The 13960-nt window shown below is 49.6% G+C and overlaps 1 protein-coding gene across 1 annotated transcript; it reads left to right on the top strand.

Moving 5' to 3' along the window:
• Positions 1–1223: 1223 nt before the first annotated feature.
• On the top strand, positions 1224–11656 carry LOC131894681 (cytochrome P450 4F3-like). Its single transcript, XM_059244991.1, has 5 exons — positions 1224–1421; positions 6448–6592; positions 7860–7913; positions 8038–8165; positions 11531–11656. Exons 1-5 carry the CDS (start codon positions 1224–1226, stop codon positions 11654–11656), a joined length of 651 nt encoding a protein of 216 aa, XP_059100974.1.
• Positions 11657–13960: the final 2304 nt, after the last annotated feature.

Here is a 13960-nt window from a genome sequence, read left to right as displayed (position 1 = left end):
ACCCCCTCTGGACCATCCTTCAGGAGGGCCAGGAGAGAAGGAGGCAATCTGTGGACAGAGCATCCTGGGAAGGGAGGAGAAGCAGGAGGCCATCGAAGGGCCTCAGGATGCTTCTGGTGTGTGGCCATGTGATCCCAGCACTATAAATGTCCCTACATTGACAGTGCACTGTGCTCCATAGGGTAAAACAGCTCTGGAGAGGGAAAAGCTTTGGGCTTTACGTTCTGACAAGCCTGAGATTTTATTTATTTATTTATTATTTCTGAGCTGTGCAAATTGGGTTAGATGCTTGCCCTCTCTGAGCCTCCCCTTGCTTTCCCGTTGATACTCAGGACTCTAGGGCAGACTGCTTAGAGTGTGGAGGGAAATAGGCCTTTGTGAGGATGCTGGGCACCTGAAGAAAGCAGACAGTTTATGTAGACTAGTGTGTAGACTAGCCTGGGCACAGGAGGCAGGATGAGGACCCTAGGCACGGTGGGAGGACTTTCCTCACACTCTTACACAGAGCAGAGTCCTAGTTCACAGGCCCCATAGTGGTGGCCAGCCTGTTTCCTCATACCCTTTCTTTGGGGCTCTATCTCTGTTGATCTGCCCACTGCTTCCTCTAAAGCCCCCACATGAGAGGTGTGAAGTCCCGGGGACCCAGTACTCGTCTGTGTGACCCTGAGTGTGGGGTCCTGATTGGTTCTCCTCTGCTCCAGGCTGGCTCCGCCCCCATGTGGGCCATCTACCCAGACAGAAGGAGGCAGCAGGGCCTGCAAGGCGTAGGCTGGCCCAGACTCCTCCAGCCACCCCTGGTCAGGAGTCAGAAAAGGTGAGAGAAGGACTTGGGGAACAGAGTGATCCTGAGAGAAGGTACCAGCCTAGGGCCGGTGGGATGAGGGGTCCCAGCTGGGGTGGGGAGGGGCTGTCCTAGGCTGGGGTAGGACAGGAAGTCGGCATCAGGTGTTGATTTCTCGCTCATAGTCCCTGGCCCCTGGTCTATGACTAGGACTCAAATCAATCTCTTTCCTTCTCCATCTTCTCTTCATTTCTTCCTCCTCCATCTCATTCTTCCTCCTCTTCTCCTCCTTCTTGTCTGCCCCCTGCATTGCCCTGGGTGTCCCTACCTTCCCAGGCCTTATCCCCACCTTTTAATCCCCTGCTCCTGTCTACTGTCCCTGGACACCCCTCTCCCTTTCCCGTGCCCCAGGATCTCACCTTGTGTCCATTTGCCCTGCAGGATGCTACAGCTGAGCCTGTCCTGGCTGGGCCTGGGGCCTGCAACAGCTTCCCTGTGGCTGTTCCTACCCCTGACTGGGGCCTCCTGCCTCCTGGCTTACATCCTGAGCCAGGCTCATGCTGTCTATGAAATCTCCCATCGCCTTTGCTGTTTCCTTCAGCCCCCCAAACGAAACTGGCTCTTGGGTCACCTGGGCCTGGTGAGTATGGCAGGGAGGTGGGCCTGGGGTTTCAGGGTGGAAGGAATTGTGAGGTGCTTGGAATGGGGGCAGGGATGGGCTGAATCACATCGTTCCACCCAGAATAGGTTTCTCTGCATCCATCTCCAGCTGACTTCCACACAGATGCCCATGCTGCAGGGCTCCCAGCATGGGCTCCACAGACTGAGGACCCTGGTGTTCTCAGGCTGTCTGTGCTGGGCTTGAAGCCTCCTGAGGGGAGATCAGGGCCAGTCCTCTGCCTCTACTCCATCTTTTCATGTCTGGTCTCCCACTGGTCACAGAAATGAGCTGCAACCCACCGAGGCACACCCAGGGGGGTGGCTGGGCCAGGGGAGCTCTGGGGTCTGATTTCCTACTTCCTCCAGCCTCTTCCTCTTATGTCTGGCTTCTCAACTGAGATGTACCAATGAGCTAGCCCTGTTGCTCAATCTAGATATGAGCTGGCCACTCACTTCCCCTTTCAGACGCCTTCCCAGAACCCATCCTTCAGGCCACACCTTGAACGTTGACTTAGATCTGTTTTTCCCTCTGGGTGATTTGGTGACATTTGTTTTTCCTTGTAAATGGCATGGTGCCAGGGGTGCAGGGGTTCAGCTGGACCACACACAGGCTGTTCTGCCAGGGCCTGGTGCCAGCAGATGACAGGTGAGAGCTGCCACCCTGATGGAGACCTAGGTGACACCTCTGCTCCCTTGGGGTCTGTCAAGGCTTCCTCGCAGGAGGAACCAGAGGCTATCTGGGTGGCAAGCTAACTTTTCCTGAGTAGATGTGATCAAGTATTTACCCGAGGAGGTGCCCGAGTAGCAAGCCCACCAGCGTCCAGCTCTGTGAGAACAATAGGTTTATCTGGTGTTTTTACAGAGAATAGGAGAGCGGTTACTTACAGGATCATGGGTGACCCCCAAACAGCCCTATTATTGTAAGGTCCCAACCATCCTGGGTGACAACTTCATGGAAGCTGCACCGTAGAGTCTTAAAAACCCTCCTTTTCCGGTACACTCTAGCATATCCTAAGATCACTTGCTGCTGGAGGAGAGAGTCATAGCTGGAGTACCAGAAAAGGGTCTCCCCTGGAGTCTAATAACTCCATCACCATTACCATTGGCCTGGCTACTACTCCAGTGTTCTGCTATAGTTGCCATGACTACCAGGAAATGCTGAAAATGACATCCTGTTAGGCCTGGAGGGAAAAGTGCCATATAAAAATGGGCCACCTAGACCATGGAGGGATATGGGATACCTTGGGGACAAGTCCTGAGACCACACTTCCACCCACTATCTCCCCATGGGAGTTCCCTCTTGTGGTGGCCTCTGATGCTGGGACTGCTCCCAGGGTGAGAGAATCCACATTCCAAAGCCAAGGTGGACATCATGGTGTTGAGAGACTTGAGGAAACATGGACTAACTTCTGCTCATCCAGAATGAGGCTTTGACGTCTTGTGTGTTTCCACTTTCAGACCCCTTTGGAGTCTCCTGTTTCCCAGAGGGAATGTTAGAGAAAATTGTTATACAACATATGCTTGCTGGATGCCCAGTGCCCAGCTGGTGACACTCGTTTGAAGGTTCTGGAAACTTCAGGAGGCAGGGTGTAGTTGGAAGACATAGATCATTAGGGACAGCTTCTTGGGAGTTTCTTGTCCTCTCTCCTTTCTTATCTCTTTTTGCTCCCTGTCCACATGAGGTAAAGAACTCCCCTACCATAGACTCCTGTCGCCATGAAGTGAAACATCGAGTGGATGGGCCGAGCAGCCATGGACTAAATGCTCTGAAACCTTGAGCAAAGAAAGGCCTTCCTCCTGTCACCTGTTCTTTCAGGGACTCTGCTCACAGGCTCATAAAAATAACTAACACAGAGATTAGTGGGTAGATCTGGAGGAACTCAAAAGTCCAGAATCTGGTGAGAATTCAGACAGTAATAACTGCACTTATGAGGTAATGACTGTGCCCATGAGTTAATGGCTGACCCATAATGTAATGACTGTGCCCATGAGGTAATGACTGTGCCCATGAGGTAATGACTGTGCCCATTAGGTAATAACTGTGCCCATGAGGTAATGACTGTGCCCATGAGGTAATAACTGTGCCCATGAGGTAATGACTGTGCCCATGAGGTAATAACTGTGCCCATGAGGTAATGACTGTGCCCATGAGGTAATGACTGTGCCCATGAGGTAATGACTGTGCCCATGAGGTAATGGCTGTGCTTATGACAAAATGACTGTACCTATGAGGTAATTACTGTGCTCATGAGTCTTTAGATGGGAAAAAACACTGCTGGTAGTTGGAGCAGAGGCCACCTGTTCTATGGAATTTTCCTCCAAATTGCAAATTCCTTCCAAATTGAAACATTTGCTCCAGAAAGAAAAGGGGAGCTCAAGAGCCTCAGGGGGAGCAGAAGCTTAGGAGATTCTTGAGGACCTTAAGCCAACAGTATAAAAGGGGCAAACGCTTACTGGACGGAGACTCTGACCAGCCAAACTGCATAAAGAAAGATATTTGGGCTGTGGAGTGGCCTGTAAGCTCTAAAGAGAGCTCCAGGGTTGCTTTATTTTTCATGAATTTTCTGGGGTGGGGTGCAATCACCCATGTTTGGGTGGGTTTCCTAGCGATGCAGCTGCTTTTGAGTCATCCCTGCTCCCTGTAAGTAAGCCCCTTCCCATCATCCTGTTAGTAACCCCAATAAAATGTGTTGGTTGGCCAAGTCAGACACTTGTGCAATCATTACTTTTGGTCTGTCATGGTGAGTAGGGGTGTGTGTTGTGTCTTCCCAGGGAGACTGTCACACACACATTTGGTCACACATACCTTCCCAGGGAGACTCTCTCACACACACATTTGGTCACACACACCTTCCCAGGGAGACTCTGTCACACACACTGGCAAAGAACTTAGGGACATTTTGTCCCTGCTCTGAGACTTTGTGGGAGTCTCTGTTTAAAGATTTATTTATTTATTTATTTATTTATTTATTTATTTATTTATTTATTTATTTATTTGTGTGTGTGTGTGTGTGTGTGTGTGTGTGTGTGTGTGTGTAGTGCCCAGGGAGGCCAGAAGAGGGTGTTGCATCCCCTGGAGCTGGAATTGGAGGCAGGTGTGAGCTGCCCCATGTGGGTGCAAAGAACCAAACTTGGGTCCTCTGCAAGAGCAACAAGTGCTCAGAATTACCGAGCTGTCTCTCCAGCCTCAAAGCTGTGTTTAAAATGTCAAACTAGTTCATTTGACAGAAGGAATTTCAAAGTAGCAGGTTTTTCAGGCTGTTGCATGGTATTGATGTTTGTTTTTAGATGTGTTTATACTGAGAATTAGGAGCAAAAAGCAGGACAGAATAACACAGAAAAATTATTAGTTTGGCAAAAAAAAGGGGGAGAATACTTGAAAGCTGGGGCTACACTGTCACTGATGGGGTCAGGAGGGAGCACTGAGAGGCCTTGAGAGGTAGCTCAGTGGTTGTGAGCTCACTGGCTGCTCTCACAGAGAACCTGATTCACTTCCCAGCACCCACACTGGGCAGCTCACAACCACCTATAACTTCAGTTCCAGGATCTAACATCCTCTTCTGGCTTCTGCATGTACTGCACTCATGTGTATAACACACACACACACACACACACACACACACACACACACACACACGTATTGTAATGAAGTCTTGACTGTTAACTTGACACACCATGGAAGAAGAAATCTTAATTAAAAAATCGCCTCTATCAGACTGGCCTATGGACATGTCTGATGTCTGTGGGTGTATTTTCTGATTGTTAATTGATGCAGGAGAGCCCAGACCACTGTGGACGGCACCATCCCTACACAGGTGGACCCAAGCAGTCTAAGAAAGACAGATAAATACAAGCTAGTGAGCAAACCACAGTGAGCCAGTGAGCAGTGTTCCTCCATAGTTCTTGCCTCTAGGTTCCCGCTTGAGTTCCTGCCTCGACTTCCCTCAGTGATGGACTATGACCTGGAAGTATAAGTCAGAGTTGCCTTTGGTGTTTTTATCACAGTAACATTAAAACTAGAACAGGATCAGGTCATGAAATGTTGCTGCACCCCAAAGACTGAGTCCTTCTACATCAATTAACAATCAAGACAACGCCCCTCAGGCATGCCTGTAATGATGAGTCTTAGAGATTCAGGTCCACGGGAGAGCTCACCGCCCCCTTGGAGTTCCCATAAACAGCCCTCACAAGGCAAAGTCTGCACTAAGTCTCTGTGACTCTGGGGATCCACAGTCCCAGGCTCAGGTCTCAGCCATGCCGCTTGCTATGTGGAAAACTGCGAGGTACAACTGTTTCCATGTGGAGGACGGGATGGAGGAGAACCCGGGTTAATACGGTATTCAGGGTGCTTGGGGGATGGCTTAGTCAGTGAGGTGCTTGGTGCACAAACACGACCCCAGCACTGGGGAGGTGCAGACAGCTGGGTCCCCGGAGCTCACTGGCTCACCAGCCTAGCCCAGTCAGTGAGCCTCAGGCCACTGAGAGATTCTGTCTCAAGAAAACAAAGTTGGGGCTGGTGAGATGACTCATCAGGTAAAGGCGATTGCCTGGCAATCTGAGTTCAATTCCAGGGATCCACACAGTGGAAGGAGAGAACCAACTCCTGCAAGTTATCCTCTGACCTCTACAATGTACACCATAGCACTTGATGTCCCACAAATAAATAGAAAGTAATAAAAAAAAAACAAATTAGATGATACCTGAGGTTGACCTCTGGCCTCCATACTCACATACACATGATCATGTGCACATGTGCACTCACTCAAGCATGCACACAAGGCAAAATAAAATAAAATAAAATAAAATAAAATAAAATACAGTGTTTAGGATACTAAGTGAGGATATATCTTCTGTCCCAAGACTCAGGATGGGGGACCTGGGCAAGGCTCAGCAGTGTGGATGAAGTCCTGGATGGAATCCCTGGGACTCCCTGTGGCTCCCTACCCTGCTTGTTACCTCTGGCAGCCCAGAGAAGCAAACACCAGGTGGGTCCTTCTCTTCTATAGATCCAGAGCTCGGAGGAAGGGCTCCTGTACGTCCAGAGCCTGGTGCGGACCTTCAGGGACGTGTGCTGCTGGTGGGTGGGGCCATGGCAACCCGTCATCCGCATATTCCACCCTGCCTTCATCAAGCCTGTGCTCTTGGCTCCAGGTAGACACCATGCTGGTCCCAGCTTGCACACCCGTGAGTCTCAGGTGACCTCAGTGTGGTCAGGAAGGGCTGTGGTAGAAATGCCCCTGCCCTTGTCTCATTTGGACCCACCTGACTCACCTGTGGTCATTTGGCCCCTGTCTAGAGCATTCCATGTGGTATCTCCCAGACGCTTCTATCTTTTTGGTGTGTGCTGGTGGCTGCGCCTGGTTCCCACCCGGGTTTATATGACAGTGGTTTTCTCTGGGGCTACAGACAATGGGACGTGTTGGCTTCTGACCGGCTCTCGTCTGAGGTGTTGTTAGAAACTGTCTTTTTCTCCTGGCTGTGTCCATGTCCTGCTTGGAGTGTCTGAAGTCTGGGACCAGGGCCTTTCAGAGCTATGACTGAGACAGACCTTTTGGGAAAAATCTGAGTAGTGTTGAGGCCTGTGTAGGTTACATCAGGGAAGTATTATTATTATTATTATTAACTTTAGTATTATTTTTACGTTTATTTATGTGCGCATGTGTGCGTACTACAGAGCAAGGGTAGAGGTCAGAGGACAACTTGGGAAGTCATTTCTCTTCGTCCCAGCCATTGAACTCTGGTCATCAGGCTAAGTGGCAAGCACCTTTACCTACTGGGCCATCTTGCTGCTCCCAAAATGAACTTTTCCCCTCTAAAACTCTATTTCCCTAAACACTATATTTTACTGTATTTTCATTGTGTAGCTCTGGCTAGCCTGGAACTTACTATGCAGACCAGGCTGGCCTGGAACTCACAGAGTTCCACCTGCCTCTCTCTCTCCAGAATGCTGGGATTAAAGGCATGCTCCCTCATGCCTGGCCCAGAAATGGACTTTCAAATCTCATCTGGGGCCTGTCAATGGGACATGCTGAGGTGTGCCTGACCATCTGTGTCACACTCAGGGCAGGTCATGTGTACTTCAGTCACGTTAGCCTATGTATGTCTGTGTGTGTCACATGACTATGTCAGGCGATGTCAGCACATGCTGGAGCGGATAGGAGCAGTGGGTCTCTATAAAGGTCTGCAGAATGTGATGCTGTGCTTGGCAGGGGAAACATGTTCAGCCATGTAGTAGCTGTGTGAAGGTGTGCTGAAGTATGTGTGTCATGTCAGGCTGAGTCCTCCCTGCACCCTCTGCCCCTGCCCCTAACCCTACCATGTGGACTTGGAGGGGAGTGTGCAGATCCCAGGCTAAGGGCCCCATCCCTTCCATGTCCTCCCTCCCGCCATGGCTCCTGATGGTCCTTGTTCACACCAGCTTCAGTTGCTCCCAAGGACACAGTCTTCTACAGTTTTCTGAAGCCCTGGCTGGGTGAGTACCAACAGGTGAGGGCCTGGGAACACCCTCGGGGGCCAGGGGGCCGGGGCCAGGGGGCCGGGGCCCGGGGGCCGGGGGGAGGGTGCTCTCCTTTCCTACTGCCGTGCTGCTTTATTAGGAGATAGCCTCTTGATGAGTGCCGGTGACAAGTGGAGCCGCCACCGGCGCATGCTGACACCCGCCTTCCACTTCAACATCCTGAAGCCATATGTGAAGATTTTCAGCGCCAGCACCAACATCATGCATGTGAGTCCCTGGAACCCAGGTCCCCAGCTGGAGCCTGGGGGACAAAGGGCTGTAGACAGGTCTGGTCTCCAGTCCCTGCTCAGATGGAGGCGGTGATAAAATACCCAGACAGAAGCAACTCAAGGGAGGAAGTCGCTTTGCTCCACGCTCCATCGTTTGGGGGAGTCACAGTGGCAGAAGCGTGCGGCGGCTAGTCCCATTGCATCCGTAGTCAGGGAGCAAAGAGGGTTGAGTGCTGGCGCTCAGCTCACTTTCTCCTTTGTGTACAGCCACGGACTCCGCTGGCCCACCTGCTTTCAGGGTGGCCCATTGCCCTCCAGTTAACGTCAGCCTTCTAGTTTCTCTTCTGCTGCTGTGATAGAATTCCCAGACAAAAAAATGACTGAGGTGTCACTGAACGTGTCATGGCCATGGTCAAGAGCAGAGAGAAGATACGCAAGGATCCCTGCTCACCCACAGCCAGTCTTCTCCTCTCTGTTCAGTCCAGGAACCTCTGTCTAGGGAATGGTGCCACTCACAGTGGGATGGGTTTTCCCGAATCAATTAACCGTCGAGACAATCCCCCAGACACATGTCCACAGGCTGACCTGATCTAGAAAACACCTCATGGAGTGATTCTCTTCCCAGGTGATTCTAACTGTGTCAAGTGGACAGTCAAAACTAGCCAACACATCAGATAACCCCTTCCAGGCATGCACAAAGGGTAACCTAACACAGATAATCCCTCACAAGAATGCCCGGAAGCTTGTCTCCTAGGTAACTCCAGATCTTGTGAGGCTGGCAATCAACATTAATCATCACAGAGGGTTTGTATGTTCGCATGTGTGTGCATGTGGAGGCCCAAGCTTGATGTTGGAAATCTTCATCCATCTCTCTCAGCCTGACTCATTGAGGCAGGGTCTCTCAATCAAACCCAGAGCTCATGGATACAGCTAGTCTCTCTAGCCAGCTGTACTTGGGGTCCTGTCTCTTCCTCTTGCATACTGGGATTAAAGGCATGAGTGGTCGTGCCAGGCTGGGATCTTCTGTGATAGGAAACAAGGAAGCCTGGGGTCACTGCTGCCCTCTGAGCTGTCCTTTGCAAACACATCTGAGAAATGGCCCAGGTGAGAAATAATAGGACAGTGAATTATTGATTCCTAGAAAGGATTCTCATGATCAGGGACAGTAAACTCTCACATACTACAGGTGTGTGTGTGTGTGTGTGTGTGTGTGTGTGTGTGTGTGTGTGCATGTATACCTGTGTGTGTGTGCCAGGGTCCAGCCTCACCTCAGGTTCAGGTCCTGAGGCAGGGAAGGGGCATTGGAGCAAGGAAAACTTCTGACCACCAAGTGGATTGCACTCAAGTGGCCATGAAGAGCTCAGGCCGTCTTTATTTATACTTAGAGTTTTTCTTACCATGGTTGCATGTACAGCTTTATTATCAGTTCCCATTTTTTAATTTGAAGAAATACATCATAATTTAAGGAATACATAGTGATCATTATGAAAGCCCCCATTGTTCCCCTTTATGCTTCCCCAAATACACCTTCCCACCCCCTACATAACTTTATTCTAGACATAGGGTTCAGCATTTTTGGAGCCTTAACTAAATATCAAGTCAGACACATCCTGCTCTCACAACACTTACATCAGCTGGCAGCTACTTGTGGTTACAAAAGTAAAAAGTAATAGACCTGGGTGCAATACTTAAAGCAATATTCAAACGAGACAATTCTTTCAAGATATATTTTTATACAGTTCCCTTTTCTACAAGAGGGTCCCATGTCTCAATCTCTCTGTAAAAGGCAGACTTTGATAAGGCACTCTCTTCCCATCTCACTGTACCATAATTCTTCCACCAATATAAGCTCCTATGTATGGTAAGAATAGGTCTATCCATCCCACATTTCGCATTGTATTTTTTCCTCTTAGAGCATATTAGATCCTACCAATGATTCTATGCTTGGTTTCCAGGGAACTTAATCTCAACGGTTGACACCATGTGTATTCCTAAGGCTTTCTTCCAAGCCTGTGTATGGATGCCCTTTCCCGAACTGTGAAACATGGTTAATGTTCCAAGTGTTGTGTTCTCATATGTACCTAACTATCTCTATTGAGTCAGAAAAGTTCCCAGGATTGGGAGTTGTAATTAGCAATTCCAGATAAAAAATTTAAGAAGCATTAACCCCCTGCTGAATCTTAGGAGGAAATATTTGAAAAAGAGCAGAATTTCCAGGGAAAATTACAGCTGTTGCATGTGTGACTGACAAATAAAACTAAAAACCACCTGAAGAATCACCAATATAATGGGAGAGAAAAGAGCCTGCAAGATGCATGAATTTTGCAAATTCCTATGCTGTCCTGTGGACTACTGGTCCTTGCCAAGTGAGAGTCCATTTCCATGGGTACCTTGCCCTGAGGAAACCCATTGGATAAGTAGTCACGTGTTGATCCGAGACTAGGCTGCCTTGCTCCCAACATGTGTGTGTGCAGATACACCTGTGTGTGTGTGTGTGTGTGTGTGTGTGTGTGTGTGTGTGTGTGTGTGTGTAGATCAGAGGTCAACCATGGGTATCTTTCCTTAGTTACCATTCTCCTTGCTTTTTTGACACAGGGTCTTTTATTACCTGGAGCTCAACAATTTGGCCAAGCCGGCTAGCTGTTGAGCCCTAGGGACCCTCCTGTCTCCACATCTCTGGGCCTAGGATTACAGATGCATGCCACCATGACCACTTTTTTTTTTTAACATGGGTTCTGGGAATTGAACTCAGATCCTTATGCTAAAGTGGCAAGCACTTTTCTGACTGAGCCACATGACCAGAACCTAGGGATATATATGTGTATATATATATATTGGTTTTTCGAGACAGGGTTTCTCTGTGTAGTTTTGGTGCCTGTCCTGGAGCTCGCTTTGTACACCAGGCTGGCCTCGAACTGACAGATATCCGGCTGGCTCTGCCTCCCGAGTGCTGGGATTAAAGGTGTGCACCACTGCCGCCTGATATTTTTGAAATAAATTTATAACAGTGAAGATCAAGAAAGATAGCACCGACTGAACACCTTATGTGTCAAACAATGGTCTCACATGCCGATTCTGTAATTATCCGCTGTCTGCTTTTACTTTCACAAGCTTGTGAAGTAGAGGGCAGTACTGCCCAGTGAGGGCGACCCTGAAGGTCTGACATATCAGGGAGCTTGCTCAAGTCCACCCAGTTAAAGACGTGATCTGTGGATGGTGGGGTACCGGTTCTATCTTAGTATGGCACACAGCAAATCAGGTCAAATCAGAGGCTGTTTTGGGGGGCTCCTTTTTGGTGACTGCCATTGGGAAGAGGTTCAAAGTGCCAAGGCCCAGCCCATTAATGTCCCCTTCTCTGGCCAGGCCAAGTGGCAGCGCCTAGCCTCCAAGGGAAGTGCCCGCCTGGACATGTTTGAACACATCAGCCTCATGACGCTGGACAGTCTGCAGAAGTGTGTCTTCAGCTTTGACAGCAACTGTCAGGAGTGAGTCCCTGTCCTGGCCTGGGAACATGGCCCTTAGACACAAGGGAGGCGGGACTGGCCAGAGGGAGCAGAACGGCCTTCCTGGAGGAGGTGGCTCAGAAGTAGCATTGGAGGACCTGGGAGGGGAGAGACTGAGTGGTCCTTCCAGGAGGTGCAATTGTTCAGATGATGGCCTGGAGATGCAGGCTTGCACCCAGCCGTGAGGAAGATGAGGGTGTCAGGGGAGATGGTGGCTCGATTCTAAGGACCCTGAAAAGCTAGGCCAAGGGATGTGAACTCCATTATGAGATTTCCAGGAAACCACTGAAGGTGTTTGAGTTTGCAATAGTCAGATTTCTCCCACTGTAACAAAGTATCTGAGACAATCAACCTCAAGAGAAAAAAGGATTTTTTTTGAGCCCCGGCTTTCAATCAGTGAAACCCAAGAGGCTTCAGTCAGTGATCAATTGGCTCCTGGGATGAGGCAGTACCTCAAAGTTGGAGCATGGAGGAGAGGGGACTTTTCAAAGTAAAGAGAGAGGTGGTGGAGGGGCTCATCAGTCCCCACCTAGGGCTATAGTTCCTGGGACTCTGCAGGTATGTTGTGTGACACTGTTATCTGAGGAGGTGTAAACAAACATCTTCTCACCCCAGGTAGGGAGACTGTGACAGACCCAAGTTTGGACACCACCAATGTCCAACTTGGTGAACCAATGAGTTCTATTGGGGTCACTTACAGAAGCAGAAATGACTCAAAGACAGCGGCATCACCAAAGTCGGCCAGCATGGGTGACAGCTCACAGAGCTGGAAGCCCAGAGCTCTCTGCAGCTCTACAGGTCAGAGCGTCTCCTCTCTCCAGCAGTCCTTACTACTTACGTATCTTTGGGGAAGGAGGAGCCTCGTGAACCTGATGAGTTTTAAGGGATTTCCTGAGACTAGAGTTGTTTACTTCCTGAGTCTTAATGAATCTTGCTCCAGGATGGAATGTTTCAATTCAGAGGAAATTACAGTACAATAAGGCAGTTAATGGAAATAGAGAGGCATTTTCTTCAGTGGCTACGCCACTGGTAAGGAGGTGTCCACATTCCTGCAAATAACCCTAATTAAACTCATTGAGCCACCAGTAATAACAATTAATAATTATAGACATGGAAGTGGAAAGAAGATAGTTGGGAAGAAGAGGAGAAGCCTGAGTGGAGGAGGAAGGGGAGGAGGCTGGACCCTCAGGCTCTGACTTCAGCTGGTGAGTACCTCCCTTACTCCCACCTCCCACCCCTACCATACTCACACTCATAGGCATAGCTCCAGACCATGGCTCACATTAGCTTTGCCTGATGAAGGTCCAGTCAAGCAGCTCATGCCCCAGCTTTGCCTGGCCTAACTGGCCACACAGCTCTGGCATTGGCCTTATCTAAGGCAGGCTAAAATCTGACATCAGACACACAACCAAAGAAGGAAGTCCATCTGCCCAGAGATTAATGAAATAGAAGCAAATAAAACCATTGAAAGAAGCAATGAATCTAAGACCTGGTTCTTGACAGAGATATGGAATGAGATCTACATGAACAGCCTGGACATGAGTGGGGGTAATGAAGGGCGAGGGTCAAGGGAAAGAGAGCTTGGGGGAGCGGGAGATCCCAGCTGGATCAAGAACAGAGAGGGAGAACAAGGAATAGGAGACCATGGTAAATGAAGACCACATGAGAATAGGAAGAAGCAAAGTGCTAGACAGGTCCATAGAAATCCACAAGGATACCTCCACAATAGACTACTGGCAATGGTCGAGAGAAAGCCCGAACTGACCTACTCTGGTGATAGGATGGCCAAACACCTTAATTGTCGAGCTAGAAATCTCATCCAATGACTGAGGGAACCAGATGCAGAGATCCACGGCCAGGCCCCAGGTGGAGCTCCAGGAGTCCAATTGGTGAGAAAGAGGAGTGTTTGTATGAGTGAAAATTTTTGAGACCAAGGTTGGAAAAAGCACAGGGACAAATAGCCAAATGAATGGGAACACATGAACTATGAACCAATAGCTGAGGAGCCCCCAACTGGATAAGGCCCTCTGGATAAGTGAGACAGTTGATTAGCTTGATCTGTTTGGGAGGCATCCAGGCAGTGGGACCGGGTCTGGTGCTCATTGCATGAGCTGGCTGTTTGAAACCTCGGGCTTATGCAGCGTCGCTTCGCTCGGCCTGGAAGGAGGGGACTGGACCTGCCTGGACTGGATCTACCAAGTTGAACTCAATCCTCAGGGGAGTCTTTGCCGCCCTGGGGGGGAAGCCAGGGTGTCGGGAGGGGGGAGAACAAGGGAATTCGTGGCTGATA

Source organism: Peromyscus eremicus, chromosome 17 (genome assembly GCF_949786415.1).
Source record: "Peromyscus eremicus chromosome 17, PerEre_H2_v1, whole genome shotgun sequence".
In the NCBI taxonomy this organism is placed as follows: domain Eukaryota; kingdom Metazoa; phylum Chordata; class Mammalia; order Rodentia; family Cricetidae; genus Peromyscus; species Peromyscus eremicus.
This window is presented reverse-complemented; position numbering and strand designations above follow the sequence as displayed.